The sequence below is a fragment of the Etheostoma cragini genome, chromosome 3, assembly GCF_013103735.1.
Source record: "Etheostoma cragini isolate CJK2018 chromosome 3, CSU_Ecrag_1.0, whole genome shotgun sequence".
NCBI classification, from domain to species: domain Eukaryota; kingdom Metazoa; phylum Chordata; class Actinopteri; order Perciformes; family Percidae; genus Etheostoma; species Etheostoma cragini.
In genome coordinates, this window is record NC_048409.1 from 21951721 (window position 1) to 21967601 (window position 15881).

Consider the following 15881-nt stretch of genomic DNA (forward strand, 5'->3'; position numbering starts at 1 on the left):
CAAAGAGATGCCCTTTCCAACATTGTTCCATGAAGGCTGACCTATGACTAAGATTACAATTCACTGCTTTCTTCTCTTTCTTCCCCCTGACAGCGGGACACCAGGCACTAGATGGCGACTAAAGCTGAAATGTCATTCACACTTCTTTTCCTTTACTATTCTCTTCCTTTTTTCATTACATTCATTCATCGTTCCTATTCCCTCCCCTCCCATTTACAGAGGTGACAGGGTTATCAGAGTATGAGCAGTTGTTTCTTACCCGATCCATTTGTATCTATGCTTGCGAGAATTAGTTCTCCAGTCACACATCCCACTCAGCCAATCAACTTTCCCACCCCATTTTGATTGTTTTTTAGCATGAAAAAAATACGATTGGATTCTTTGTCACCTTAATCGTGTCCCCCTGTTCCATCTCCCCATATCTGGAAAACACATCTTCATTTTGGCTTGGTCATTTGACTAAAGCAATAACTCTGTATGACTTCATTTAAACTGCTGTTTGTTACGGTTGTGAAAAGGACTCTTGTCTGTTGGTATTAGAGAGATGGGTTACTTGGGGATGTTAGTTGGGGGAGGCTGTAAGTGATGCTGTAGAGACAAAGCTTCAATAATAACCTTGTTGGAGAAACAATCTGAAAGAGATAAACACTGAAATATTGTTTTTTAGAAAACAGGGTCGATATGGAGGAACGTGGCAGCTTTATTTCAATCCAACACGGCAACTCCTAGATTTAGATAGCATATTAATTCCCACATGATGCCACTCTCACAAATGTGTTTACAACTTGAAGACCTCTTAAAGGTGCCCTGGCAGACAAAAACATTTTTACTTGCATTTTTTGAAATATGTTAGGTCCATGTGCTTGTGTTATGCTGTGAATGTAAAAATGAACTGCTACCTTCTCTGTCTGCTCTAGCCACTAAAAAGAAATAGGCAGAGAAATCAGGCGAATTACAAAAGCTGGTCAGTCTGATGTCATGTTGCCTGAGCTCATTACTATTCATGAGCTCGCCCGTTGCGCTGGGTAAAGCATGCTCTCATTGGCTAGCTGTTAGCCAAGCAGAGTTTTGCATCTTAGCTCGTTAAATATAAATGAGAACTGGCACAAATTGAGCCAAGTCTTCCTGCAGGCTTTCTATACCACGCTAGAATGGCTTGAAACAAGGTACCCAAGGCAATTTTTTTTCCACAAAAAATGTTATAAAGTCCATTGTAGAACTTCGGACATTAACACAATTTGTGGAGTAAATCAAGATAAGTCTTTAAAGAAACTTCCGTAATTAAAGGTGCAAAACTAGAAACGTGCCTCACTGCAAGAAGAAGCCCATGCTGGCAAGGATATCACCCACAACAGGAGTACGACTTTCTTGCATTTATTTTAGGACCACTGAGTAACTTTAATGGAGCAGTTGGGGTTTAAGTGCCCTGTTTATGGGCAAATTGACAACAGTTGTTGAGAGCTGGCAGACTATGTTACTCTCAACACCAGCTTTATGTAACTGATTGTGCTGTTCTGACACTTTTAAGCAGGTAACCCATAAGGTTTAATGGTTTACTACCCAACCCTTCTTTTTATGCCTAAATGATTTGGATGGGAAAAATTAATGTGAGTCTGGTCTACAGAGAGTGTAATCGTGGCAATTAAGGTTTAATGCACTGCTATGGATGGTGCAGGTCAAAGCCACACAATCTGATGCAATTATATTCTATAAAAATTGACATTTAACACACATTTCCACACTGCAAATGAATGACATATATTTTAAAGGCACGCTAATAATGGTTTAAAAAGGGGCTGTATCTTACTTTAAGAAACAGTGGACACAGCCTCGGGCAACACCCTGATCAAGGCAAGAGAACCCAAAACAATTGGTGAATTAAGCATGGTGTACTGGAGAGGAGTTGTTTGATGTGTTTTAATTTTTAAGAAAGATTCAAACAAAGCAGGAAGACAATTGAATTTAAAGTGTGCAGCTCTCTCCTTCTAATATCTTCCAATCTCGGAACAACATCTAACTAGAATAAGTGTAAAATAAAAGTAAATAATTGATTGTGTATGGGGAAAGGTGCAGTAAATAGTACAAAAACTAGCAGGACTTGAGCATTATTTATAAATTGACTTTGAATGACAAGCTGATCCATGCTCAATACACAACCGGCGATGAATGCAGGTAAAGGGTGGATCATAGGACTAGCTGCACTGGGTAAACAATAGTCGCCTTTGAAACAAATGAGAAACTAGGCTGGGAAGTCAATAATTAAAACATTTTAGACTTTGCTAGAATGAATCACAAGTCTGCTTGTTTATGATAACATGCACCAGTACATTTCAAAGGCTCAAGTATTCAATGTTCAAAGGACTTGAATATAAATATATTGAATATCAACTCTTTGCACCTTTTTGCATATTGTTAGTTGGATGGTAACAAGGGTTATTAGAAAATTAAGACACATTTGATGTGAACAGTTGCATTAAAAACATGTGATGGATAATATCCATGTAGACTTGGGGTTCACTTAGAAAACATCTCGTTAAAAAACACATATTTGTCATATATGAAGCATAACGTTAGGAGTACATACAGATTTTTGTACAGACGAACCTGCTCTTCCCAGCCGACCGTGTTGAATTGAAAGCACAGTGGACGTGTACTTACAAAAATTCAGAGGTGCACGACCACACACTGCAACAGCTCGCGGAGCCTTTGCTCTTGTACAACGTGGTGACGTCATTTCATGGCGGACACACCCAAAACACCACAGCAAACATAAATTAAGCTTAACTCAGCAGAGAACTTACACATAGCTGGTGCGACACAGTGCAACCCAAAGGAATGCAGACCTGACACACACATACAAACATACATTGAGTAAGAATAGTAAATTTGCTTATTTAAAGTTTAGAGAAAAAACGTTCACTCTTCATTTGCCCGCGTTATGCATGCTCTAACATTTATCATATTCCAAAGTCATAGATCATTATTTGTATATTCTGGCCTCATAGCTGTATATCCGATACCTTTACCCACCATTTGAGGAAACTGTGATGCATGCCGTCTACATCCATCATGATTGATTGCATCTTTGCTGCTGACTCGCTTTAAAACAGACTGCACCTTCTTACTTAATCTGAGTTGTTTTTTGTCAGAGTTAAGGTTTCTCCCTCCCGCTCCATCTCTCTAGTTTGTCTGTGTGGGAGTGAGGAGTAGCTGGAGATCACGAGGCAGGAGGATAATAAAACATCTGCATTGAGATGAAATAGCTACATGTTACTTGGAACATATGTGTCACATACGTACACACATAAAATTATTCCTCATTTTATGTCTACAAATTAGATTTGTATATTAAAGGGGAACTATGCAGTTTTTTAAGGTAATTTACCTTAACTGAACAGCTTCAGAGACATGCGAAACAATTTGCTTCATGGCAATGTACGCCAATTCAGGAACCGGCTTACAAGGAAGCAATGGAGTTTTTCGCACTATTGTCATGGCTGAGCCGGCAAAAAAGAAGCAGAAAGCTAGAAAAGCATTGTCAGAGGAACAGAGAAAGAGGAAACGCCGGACTAACTGAGCAACAAGTAAACATAGGAGCTACCAAATATCTATTCTGAAGCAGTAGGGGGAGCTCTATAGAGAAACCTGCGAGAAAACAGCAAAGAAATGGCCAAAACTGCATAGAGCCCCTTCAAAGCCTGCTTTTCTGAAGGTATCAGTCTGAACTCTGAATCCGAGCAAAGTGTCTGGTGGGTCCCCATATGACAAGAGAAGCAATCTGTTTTCATGAGCTCAAGTCCCGCAGCAGGATGTTAAATTGCTTATTTGGATCCTGGGTTGAAAAGTTTACTCTAAGTACCTCTGGGGGCTTAAGCAGGAGGAGTAAAGGTTCTCCAAAGCTTTTCCAAAATTCTTCCTTTCACTGAGAGAATCAAGGTCAGCTTGTGTGTTCATTTATTCTCTTTTTATCTCTGTGTTTTAACCAATAGTTTCTTTGAAGAGATGGTAATGGATCTTATGGGAGCAAAGCACCTGGCTTAATAAACTAGTTTTTTTTTTATAATGGCAATGTCTCAGTTATTTTGTTGAGTTGAAATGTGTTATACAGAAAGATGAATAAAACTATTGCTTTTCAACTTATGAACACAAGCTAAAAAATGTCAAATCTCTTAAATCTTGGTCTGTGTGAGATAAAACACAATTTTCTCTTTGAACTCTGTTTCATAACTAGTAGCAGTTGTATTAACCTTGATGTCATTTATCTTGTTTCTCCAGTCCCAGCCAACATCTACAAGGTGTCAGAAGACATCACAGTGAATGAGGGCAGTAACGTGACACTCAGTTGTTTGGCCAGTGGTAGGCCGGACCCTGCAATCAACTGGCGGCTGCTCAACCCCTCAGGTAAGAACCATCCAATCAGTGCTCATTATCACTTGTGTCAAGTCCAGATGTCTGTGACAGATTTTTGTCATCATCTAAATACCAGGTTGTTTTTTCATAATGTTGTTTTTTTAAGTGAAACTGAATCTCGCTGTGGGGGCCTGCTATGCGTAATGCTTACAGAGGCAAAATCCTACATTTTTCAGATATGAACAGATATTGCACTCTGAACAGATACAAACAGTATTATTAGCAGTGATATTACTTACAATTTGCTACAAATGGCACACTCAATTTTCACACACTACAACAACAGTGTTTACATTGGATATTTAATGTCTATTAACAATGACCATTGATCTCGGATCATAATCATCAGATTCAGATGTTATCGTCAGCATCAAAGTAGTATTGTTGTCAGCACAGTAAAAACAGGAACTACTAGCAACCAAAGCAACATCAGTTTCCATGATGTCTTCACCAGATTTGTGGGCTACTGCAGGATTAACTGATGTTGGCATCTGTTATTATTAGTTATTTTTATCTCCTGGTGTGGTATTGAATCCTGGCACTGTTGGTCGATTGAAAGTGGGCAAGAAACTGACGAGCTGAAATAAGGGGCCTCATCAAAAGTTCATGCAAATTAGTTAAAAGAGTGTGTCAGATTTTTGTTAAAAGCTTTTTAAATTATTTTCATAGACACTTTAAACGACACTTCTGAGCCTCCTCCCACTGCATGCACACAACCTCCTTCTTTTTATGTTCTGATGGGTTTCTTATTTGTTTTCATAGACACTTACAACTTTAAAATAATCTGGGCCTCCTCCCACTATGTACCTAACCTCTACTCTTTTAAGAGACATAATGGGATATGTCCTAATGAAATTCTAACTTGTCTTTTCCCTGGTAAAATGTCTTACTCAAACCATACTTTATTTTTTTGTTTTTTTTATTTTATGAGCAGTAAACTCATACGAATGAGGAATATATGTCTTTAGACAACACAAAAGCAGAACCAGCCCATATCTGGAAAAATCTGAATGCAGATAAAAAATATTGTTTTATACGGTTACAGATAATAGCTTTGTATTAACTAGGGCAGGTTTACTTTTTTATTATTAATCTAATATGGGCTGAATCTCATGTATGATAGCCATGTTGCTGTTTGTACATGCTATCAAAGGGTGCACTGCACAGATGGTGCTGTTGACATCTCTCCATATATGTGCGGTTAGAGTGGCTATACTGTGGCGATAGTGTTGCTTTAGGATTTGATCCAATTTCAGTAAAAAATAATGTCTCCCACCAATGATAAGCTTGTAGTTTGAAGAATGAAGATGCGTGACTTAACAACATCGCTGATTGATAACAGCCTTGTGGCGATTGAAAGCAATTCTATTTGTATGTCTTTATCAATTACTGAATCAGTTTGTCAGCGCTCCAGACACGTTCCATCAAATAGTCTACATCTGTCTCATGCACCTGGAAGCCGAGCAACTTCGATGGGTGTATTTGCTTCTTTTGTCTTTTTGCATTAAAGGAGAGTGATCTGTTTAGCTTAATCATGTGAGCCATATGGATCTTACTGGCTGCTTTACAGTAGTGCAAGCTAAAAGCTCCTTTGCAGGTTTAAATAGCTTTGTCTCAGAATAAGGATGGAGATGCGGATATACTGTAGATGGGAGGAAAAAGCAATTTCCAATAGTAGATTATTCAAACTGCATGGGACTGGGGCTTACAAACTACATCTCTGCAATTTATTCTATAAAGTAGTTATTTTTTCCATTGTTCATTTTTTCTCTCTATATTTTGTTGAGAAAATAGTGGGAAGACCACCTTCGACATGCCTTTGTTCAAAACAGTGTGAATGGTAAAAGAGTTTGACAGAGGAAAAATCCTGTCAACATCCTGGCAGGACTGGATTCTGTAATTCTGTAATTCTACACATATCACATGTGCCTCCAGAGATGGGGATACCACAACATTTGCAAACACTGACAATGTTGTTATTTTTGTTGTTGTTTTGCGGGTGTCTTTTACCCCAGAATCCATAGGCCAGTTCAAGCGTGTGGACTGAGGAGAGAGATAATAACGTCTGGCAACATGTGGTCATAGCTGCTTCACGCCTTTGCCTTCCTCGGCGGTAGCGCCGCTCCACTCAACTAGCCAGGCTCTCAACTAACTAACAGATGTTCTTGAGTCCTAAAATGCCAGTCCAAGTCAAGACTCGAGTCGTTTGCTAAGAGCCAGCGTCCAGTCTCAATTCTACAGTGTGATGATCAAGCTCAAGTCACCATATAGTTATAGTTGTAGTAGTTCCTATTTTTATGATTACTTTAAAGTACAATACTCTTTTTACTCTTATTTTTAAATGAAGCAGTAAACACATATTATCAAAAGGAAGCAAAAGGCAAAACAGGTTATACTGTACATATTAGTGGCAGCTGAAGAATGAACTTTTGAAGTTTAAGTAACGTAGCCTTTTACATCTTAGTCACAGAAAACAATACAATAAATCTGATTTGCTGGTCAGCAGAGTTATCCATCTCAGCAGATGATCAAACAACTAAAGTACATTAAGCGGCCCAATGAATAGTAGCAAAATTGCATCTTCTTACTAGTAACTTGTGCTAACCGGCTTCAGGAAGTGGCTCAAATTAGCAACAGGCAAACAAACGAAGCACTGTGCACTGGGCACGCTTAACCAGGTGGGCTATCCAGGTGCCCCTGTTTGTCAGTATTAACAAGCTCATTAATTAGTTGCAAATAAACTACAACTTGAGTATCTGTCATAGACTCAAAACACACATATTTAGAAAAAAACCTTGGGAAATGTATTATTCCACGAGCAGCTTTAAGCCAACTGTGGCAATCTCTCCTCCGCTATTAAACTTGAGAGTATAGCAAGCTTAAGAGTGCTGCATGGACTATAGCGTGAATATGGCTGAAAAATAATATGGTATAATAATAACATATTGAATAATAATATGGTAGATCATTTTCCCCATTTCAGTATTTAGTTGCTTAAATTTAGAGTTGCAATATATGTTGATTCGTTAATTTATTGATCATTTATTTGTTTTGAGTTATGTTTTTGTAAAAAAGACCCAAATTCTCTGCCTCCATCAAATGTGAATATTGTCTGGTTTCTTCTGTCTTTTACACTGTGAATATTTTTGGAATTTGGGACTGTTGGTCAGACAGAACGTCCTTTAAAGGCTCACGGATATTCTGATGGGTAATTTTCACCTTTTTTGACAATTGACAATTTAGACAATTAATCAATAATTGTTGCAACCCAAGCAGCACAATCTTATGTAACCACAGCGTTACCAGTCCCACAGACGGTTCAAATAATGTGAAACTAAAAAAGAAATTACACACAAACACACATGCCAAAATCGAGGTTAAAGGAGTAAGCAAAGAAAGTTTTAAATAAAACTGCCAAAACTGCAAAACTCTAGAACAATAACAACTCAGACAGTCATCAAACTGCAGACTGCAACAAGTCAGCTCTTAGATATGTCAGTTGAAAGGTTTTCTCTATAAAACGTATTTTCTCAGGGGCTGAGGGTCTAAGTGGAAACCTGGAGCTATTTCATATAATTCATGTAATCCATGTGACAAATTATGCCTCCAATGCTGAAGTTAAATGTTATCAGCCAACTGTCTAAATTTGTATTCCATCCCAGAATTTGTTTATTAGATAGTTAATAGCATGGTTTCTCAGGGTGTCCACATTGATTACAGCTGTCATCTGGATCTACGGGGCCATCCAAGCTGAGACGGCTCATTCTCAAATCTGCACAATCTTATTTCTCTGCTATTGTTGCCTCCGTCACTCAGTTATCACAAAGCTAATTAGATTATAACTGACATGGTATGCATCTTAATGGCAAAATAGCATGCTGGATGATTTGAAAGATAAACAGAAAGAGCCTGTTCAGAGTTGGGGAGATGTGTATATATTCATAATTAGTCTGTCATTATTGCTTGCACGTCATTGAGCTGCATTTGTATTTAAGGGATTGCAGGAGGAAATTGAATGGAATTTAAACACTATTTAATAATAGAGCAGGTCTGACACAGATATCTATAAACCTGCTGTGTTGAGACTGCAGAGAACCATCAGATGAAATGTAGAATACTGGCTGCGTAGATACTGTATTACAACCCTTTGAGATGATAAAAGATGACATTATGAGGGACATGGACTTATTCGGGCAGAGCAAACAAGGTGCTCATTAAAGTGGTACATGCACAGGTTCACCCAAAGGATTTTATTTGTTGTTTGGCTTACATTGACAAAGCGGATAACAAGCTAAGTGTACCAATCACAAATAATAGCCTGAGTGATTATTACCTTTCTTTCATACACTCACAGGGGAATTCACAAAAGGCTTGCACAGCTTTTGCAGTTGCTAAACCTGCACCATTAAGACCAAAAGAATCTCAAAGTAAGGATCTTTACCCACAGCGAGTCATCTGAACCTTGAGGGTTAAACTTCAGTTTCACAGGAGCTTTTAGCTAGCACTAGCTAAAAGCTAGCTTTGAGAATAGTGTAATTCTCAAAGCACCCGCAAAGGGTGAGATTCACCCCAAACTGTGCTGCGAAGCAAATAGGGTCTCAGTGCTCCTGTGCTATTTGCACATATTTAAGCATGTAATATGACCAGATTTTATACAAAATTGGCTGCCAAGCCTCATTGAAAAAACAGTCCAATTCTCAAAGATCTAATAGCTATGCACTGTTACAGTGAAGTTATTAACGTCTTAAGAGAGTTGGAGGGGATGAAGCACATTTAAATGGAATGTCCTCTGCTTCAAATCATGCTTTCTTTTTTACAGTCTGAAGGTGTGCCTTTGAAAAACTAACAACACTGACACACTGATATTAAATCCCAAATACGGTTTATCTCTGTCACTTTTAATTTCCTTGCCTTAAGTTTTGAGGAATGCTTCTGCGCCCTTATTTTTTCTCTCTGACATTGTTCTGCCTACTGTGTTCTTGGCACAAAGGCAACATTTGCAATTTCCCAGATGGATATTTGCAATCAGGCACAACAAAATGGCAATTTGCACTCAGCTGCAAAAGTTTGTGGGGGCTGTAATATCATTAGCGCAATATCTTTTGTGACTCTGACCTTAAAATGGGGCAGATACCCACTGCAAGCAATGTGCAATTTATGGGGCTATCAGCAGTTGCAATCCATTCCTTGTGGATTTTCCTCTCAGTGTACAAAATATTAGGGGGTCGTTATCTTGCATTATCTTCCTTTTTTTAAGGAAGTGAGGTGACATTATTATAGAGCAACAAAGTATGATAAGGGAGAAGGTTGGTGGAATTAATCACTTTGACATGGGGAACCGCTGTTTGTTTCCCACTTCAAACCATCAGTCAACTTTAGTCTATTTTAACCAAGTGTTTATTATTGTAACCATGTCGAGAAAGGTCCCCTGACCTTAACAAAGTACTCCTTTTCCCCCTAACTAAAGGTTTTCCTAACCTTTGTAATGGTTTGGGAAGGCACAGATAAATTATGCCATTCTGCCAATAGGGGATTACTGTACATATCTGCTTTTAATGGCAGTTCAAAATGATTGATCTTTTAATTTAATTTAAAGGCTAGTTGTTTTTTCAGTTTTATCTATGTCCAAATGTCCACTTTCTCATCTCCTTCTGTCTGATGAGAAGATGTTCATCCATTAATCAATAAGCATTAATGGCTTTTGCCTGGATTCCCCTTATCAGTGTAATTCATCAAGAATATACATGTTGCTATCATTTTATAATTTCAATCAATGCATAGAATTTGTAAAAGATGATATTATGTTTATCATGAAACCAGGACACACAAAACCAGTACATCCATCATGTGTCTTACTACACGGCTCTCTCATTAAATAGGTTCTTTGACACATGTTCCGAAGGCAGCAAGGAAGACTTTGAAGATCTGAGGCGGACACTTCTTGTAGTCCTTGTACTTTTTATCAACACACTTTTTGTTTAGCTTCTGATATATTGACTCTATAGCTAATTGCTCTGACTTGTGAAGCAAATTATCAATAGAACACAGATAGAGGAGGAGACGAGCAGAGGTGAGGGTTTATTGAGTGGGATGGAAGGGAAGGAAAGAAGATGAAAGAGAAGGGTGAGAAAATTATAGTACATGAGCGTGAATGCACATGTGATACTGTGGATGTGCACACCTCCAGTATCTGCGCAACATGAATGTGCTAAGACCTGCAAGCATGTTGGTGTGGATCTCTTTAGCTGTCCGGTTCCCAGCTTGAGACTACTCCTGTTTTTTAGCTAACTCCACCAGATTAGTTGCTAAAGCTGGTAGACCGGAGCTCCTGGGTGGTTGCAGGTCAGGAAAATGGCAGCACCCTGTTGTGAGGGGGGAAATGGAGCCAGTGGTCAAGCAAGGAATCCTTCACTGCACAACTCCCGGACCAACCAAAATAGTAGCGTTCAGTCAAGTATGAAAAATACATTCCCTCTGGGAGTATAGCAGGACCCATGCACAGCTGTAAAAGAGGAGGAATTGATGGATGTTATGCTATCCTCAGGGAAGGAGGAATGGAGAGAAGAAAAGAGAATTTAAAAGACAAGAGAGAACGGCAGGAGATGGAGAGAGGGTAAAAAAGAACAGTGTTTTAGTATGCAAATGGACAATTTCATTGCATGTTCAATCATTCTTATCATTAGTTATAGTAACTCCAGTGGTTAATGAATGTATAATTATGCATTTGAGATCCTCTCACCTCTCTGGTGTAATAGAGTTTGTCAGTCATTTAAAACGGCAGGGAAGACAACTGCAGTGGACGTGGGATCCACTCAAGCAAAGAAACACACATCTGGACATCTGTGGAGCTTGCAGCGAAATTAGCAAGATACTGAGGATTTGGATTCAAATCATAAAGAAGTATTGATGTATTTAAGATGATGCTCCCTAGGCCTGCATCATATGTTATAAAATCGCGATCTCAATTAACCCGTTTGCAATTTAATTTTTAAATGGCTTTGATTCTTATTTAATTTAACGACTGCCGACTGCATCACTTAAGCTACTACTTTCCTCTGAGAGTTTTTAACATAAACTGTGTATAATAAGTTTTAAAGCGCTCCCAAGCGCTCCAATGCTCTCAATTGGCTTCTCCCTCAGCCAATGACAAGGCGCCTTTTAGTCACGTGTTTTGCTTGCATTCGGTGGTGTGAAAGTATTAAAGATGACAAGGGTCAGTCTGATGTGATTTGCAAGGCATGCTTTGCCGTTGTTGCATCACCGCAAAGTAACAACACAAATCTTTACCAACACCACAAACATCAACACAAAGTGCAAACAATATAGACATCTGTCTGGACACCTTGCACACACAACGCCACACCCACATAACTCCAGTAGTAGTAAGGACATAACATGTAACGATATGCATGTTTTTCCCAAAAAAACAATGTGTGCTTCTCAGTGGTAGAAGAAGTATTCCGTTCCTTCAGTAAAAGTACTAACACCACACTTTTATAACATTCTGTTACAGTAACAGTTCTGCATTGAAAATGTTACTTACTTAAGTAAAAGTCTGTAAGTATCATCAGGAAACCATCCAAACGGTTGCGTCAGTCAACAAAGTGTTTAATTAATTGATTTATGAATTGTCTTATCAATCCAGCTTTGCTTGCGGGGCTATTTTAACGTTGGCTAGTTTCATTTAGAAGCTGGCTATTCCCTTAGAGATAGGGTGAGAAGCTCAGTCATCCGAGAGGAGCTCGGAGTAGAGCCGCTGCTCCTTCGCGTCGAAAGGAGCCAGTTGAGGTGGTTCGGGCATCTGGTAAGAATGCCTCCTGGGCGCCTCCCTAGGGAGGTGTTCCAGGCACATCCAGCTGGGAGGAGGCCTCGGGAAGACCCAGGACTAGGTGGAGGGATTATATCTGGATCCCCCAGTCTGAGCTGGTTGATGTGGCTCGGGGAAGGGAAGTTTGGGGTCCCCTACTGGATCTGCTGCCCCCGCGACCCGATACCGGATAAGCGGATGAAGATGGAGATAGTTTCATTTATAATAAAACATTGTATTTATTAACTTCATTTGTTTTGTGTTCACATCTAATGTGTCCAATAACTGGTAACTAAAGCTGTCAGATGAATGTAGTGGAGTATAAAGTACAATATTTCTCTCTGAAATGTAGCAGAGTAGAAGTAGAAAGTGGCATGAAAAGAAAAGACTCAAGTAATGTACAAGTAATAAACATCACACTTTGTGAAAAGGAAATCCTGGCAGGGAATTGTGACATCAATTGTAAGCTAAAAAATCGTGACTCATATTTTTCCCCAAATCGTGCAGGCCTACTGCACCCTGGCGGGTAAATGGACAAATTGCTGCCATTGTGTCCTGTGACCAAAATATCAACACCTATTACCTGTCCATCAGCATTCATGATTACTGTCACAGTGTCCTTGAGCAACACACTGAACACTGAAGGTCTTTTGGATAATAGTGTCAGCTTACTGTAATGGTAAGCTATGAATCTATCACACAACAATTTCGTTGCAACCATGACTTCTGTACAAATTAATTTATTTGGACCGCAGCCCACGCGCCTATGCTATATGATCCAGCTGAATATTGAAGTCATAACCCTTTTATAACAGTGCTTGGCAGTGCTGCCTTTTAGAGGTTTGATGCTGAGTGTCATTGACAGCCCTCCTACGCTGGTCTCAGCTGTGTGTTGGCCAATCTCCAAGACCGGGCTCAGGAAAGTCTCCCCAGGACTGTCACCTTGTCTGGAAAGCTCTCTCCCTGTTCCTCTCTGCCACTCTTTGACTATCCATCTTCAGCTGTCGCTCTCCGTGTTCCTCTCCCTCATTTTCACTCTCATTGTCTCCCCCTCTTTCCATCATCCTCCCATCTCTTCGGCAGAATATGACAGTCACTTCAATTGTCCTTTCTGCACTTCATCTCACTGTCTGGGGAGAGCCATGGAGCAAGAGAGCACGACACAACAGACACACACATGCACGCACACATATCTCTGACTCTCAGGAGGGGGTGGAGCAGGTAAAAGAGCATATACATAGGTGCCTCAGTAGTGTAACTCCTATGCAGTAGGAGTGAATGAGAAGACTAGGCAGGAGGTGAACACACATGCGCACACACACATCATTGTGTGACAAGCTTGTGAGACAGTGAGTAGCTGACAACCCTGCTGATTAGGGGAGTGAAGTGTAAGGTGTTGACAGGTCCTTGTCAGAGTAATCCAGGTTAACCCTCTTGCTCATTTCTCTGTGTGTGCGTGCATGTGTGTGTGTGTGTGTGTGTGTGTGTGTGTGTGTGTGTGTGTGTGTTTGGGCTGGATGATTATGGTCAATCCAATAGTTATGAACTATTGTTTTGATCAATATTTAGATCATGATTAATTATCACAATTATTTGTTGATTAAAACCAAAACAAATTTCATTGTCACATTGGCTATTTATAACTGCTTTCTCATCCATATTATGCTACAATCCTCTTATGTTGAAGTTGTGTGTTGTGTGCCTGTTAGCTACAGGACAAAATATCAACGTGGATTTTGGTAACTCGTTAAGGTGCCACTTAAATGTCTGCGTTGCTCTCTAATGCTCCATAACAGATATTAGAGGCAACTGAGACATTGCTGCATGTCACGCTATTAAACACCAATAACACGTTACACAGCAGGCAACGTTAACGTTAGCTACAGTAGTAACTAGATTAACAAGGCTGAAATGCTAAAATGCAAAAAAAAAATTAAAAAAATTAAAAAAATAAACTGTAAGTTTAGTGGGACTGTAGAGAATTCCAACAGTGGGACGTACCACTAAAGCTTTAGTCTGCCACTAAAGCTACGAGCCAGGGCTCCAGACTAACTTTTTGCCTTGGTTGCACTGGTGTGCCTAACTTTTTTATTAGGTGCACCAGCACAACATTTAGGTGCAATCCAATTTTTCCATGCGTCGCCATTAATGCCACAATTTTGAGGTCACTTTTTATCATGCACCATATACATTCATATATATTACGTAAATGATTTTAAACAAGAATAAGTTGTAGGTAAAAAACATTTTTTTTATTTGAAACACAATTATACTATATACTGTATACAAATAAAAAATACCTTTTTTTAACAGTTTAAATAGCTTCACTGAGCTGCAAAACTAACACATTTGAGCAAAATAGATAGTGCTGCTGTTTAAAATTGCTTCCTTTAACTGAGACCTGACATTTCATGATCAAAGTTTTAAAGTGGGTCCCCCCTTGCTGCCCCATGGCCAACAATTTTGCCTTCTTCCCTTTTGGCCTTGTCTAAACCAGCTTTCCACACTCCCTAGCATTAAATCCTCCAAACTCCTCCAGACGGTTGGTGCTGGCCGCGCGGTATGCAAACTGACAGGGGTCCAGGTCTGGGGGGAGGTAGTCTTTGATATGTTGGAGAACAAGTCTCTCAAAGTAACTCATGATTACCGGGGTGAGGGCCACAGGACTGTAATCATTTAGGCTGGTGATGGAAGACTTCTTCGGCAATGGGATGATTGTTGCTGACTTTAGGTAGGGCGGGATGACTACCTGGGCCAGGGAGAGGTTGAAGATCCTGGAAAAGTTGAGGGTGAGGTGCTGATTGTACGTTGCGTGAGCATCTTGCCAGGTACTTCGTCTGGGCGGCAGCCTTCCTGTGGATCACTGCCAGGAGTACTCGTTCGACGTTGTTCTCTTTTACGATGAGTGGGGTGGTATAAGAACGAGATGTGGATGGGGGCAGGGCTGGGGTAGTGCGGGAACCAGGTGAGGGTGGGGGTGGGGGTGTAGGTGTAGGCGTAGGCAAGGCTGGGGCAGATGAATGATGCTGTTGTGATGACTCAAAGCAAGCAAAGAAGCAGTTGAGCTCCTCTGCCAGCTTCGCACTCAGGTCCCCTCTGTAGTTTGTGATGTCATGTATGCCCCGGCACACCTCCTGTGTGTTGTTGCTGGACAAGTGGGACTCTATGCTCCTCTTGTGGTCCGCCTTGGCTCTTTCAATTCCACTTTTCAGGTCAGCTTGAGCAGCCTCAACGGACCGAGCACAGGGGGCTGCTTGGTCCGTCTGACCTGGGGTCAACACCGCGCGCTCCGAGGAGTGTACAGACATGGCTGGTCATCCAGGGTTTCTGGTTAGGGAGGACCCGAAAATGTTGTGCACGGTCACATTCCCAATGCATAACTTGATGTAGTCTAGTACTGGTCCTGTAAATGTTCCCAGCTCCTGGTGTTCAAATGAGTCCCAGTCTGTCTGGCTGAAGCAGTCCTGTAGCTTGGAGAGTGCATTTTCAGGCCAGGTTGTAACAGTCTTTATGGTGGGCCTGGCACTGCGTCTGAGGGGCGTGTAGGCTGGGGGGAGAAAAAGAAAAAAATGAAGTACAAAAACAACAAAAAAGGAACACTGAAAGGGAGAGCCGTGAGCCACGAGCCGCTGCGTCTACTCGTGCCGCCATCTTGACAAAACAC

General features: G+C 40.4%; 1 protein-coding gene across 3 annotated transcripts in view; it reads left to right on the top strand.

Annotated features, from left to right (window-relative positions):
- lsamp (limbic system associated membrane protein) overlaps window positions 1-15881 on the top strand; it is a 603277-nt gene that overhangs the window by 560964 nt on the left and 26432 nt on the right. For all 3 annotated transcript variants that reach the window (XM_034862364.1, XM_034862356.1, XM_034862347.1), the window contains one exon: window positions 4276-4401. In XM_034862364.1, the coding sequence (XP_034718255.1) occupies window positions 4276-4401 (126 nt within the window). The remainder of the gene's footprint in view (window positions 1-4275; window positions 4402-15881) is intronic.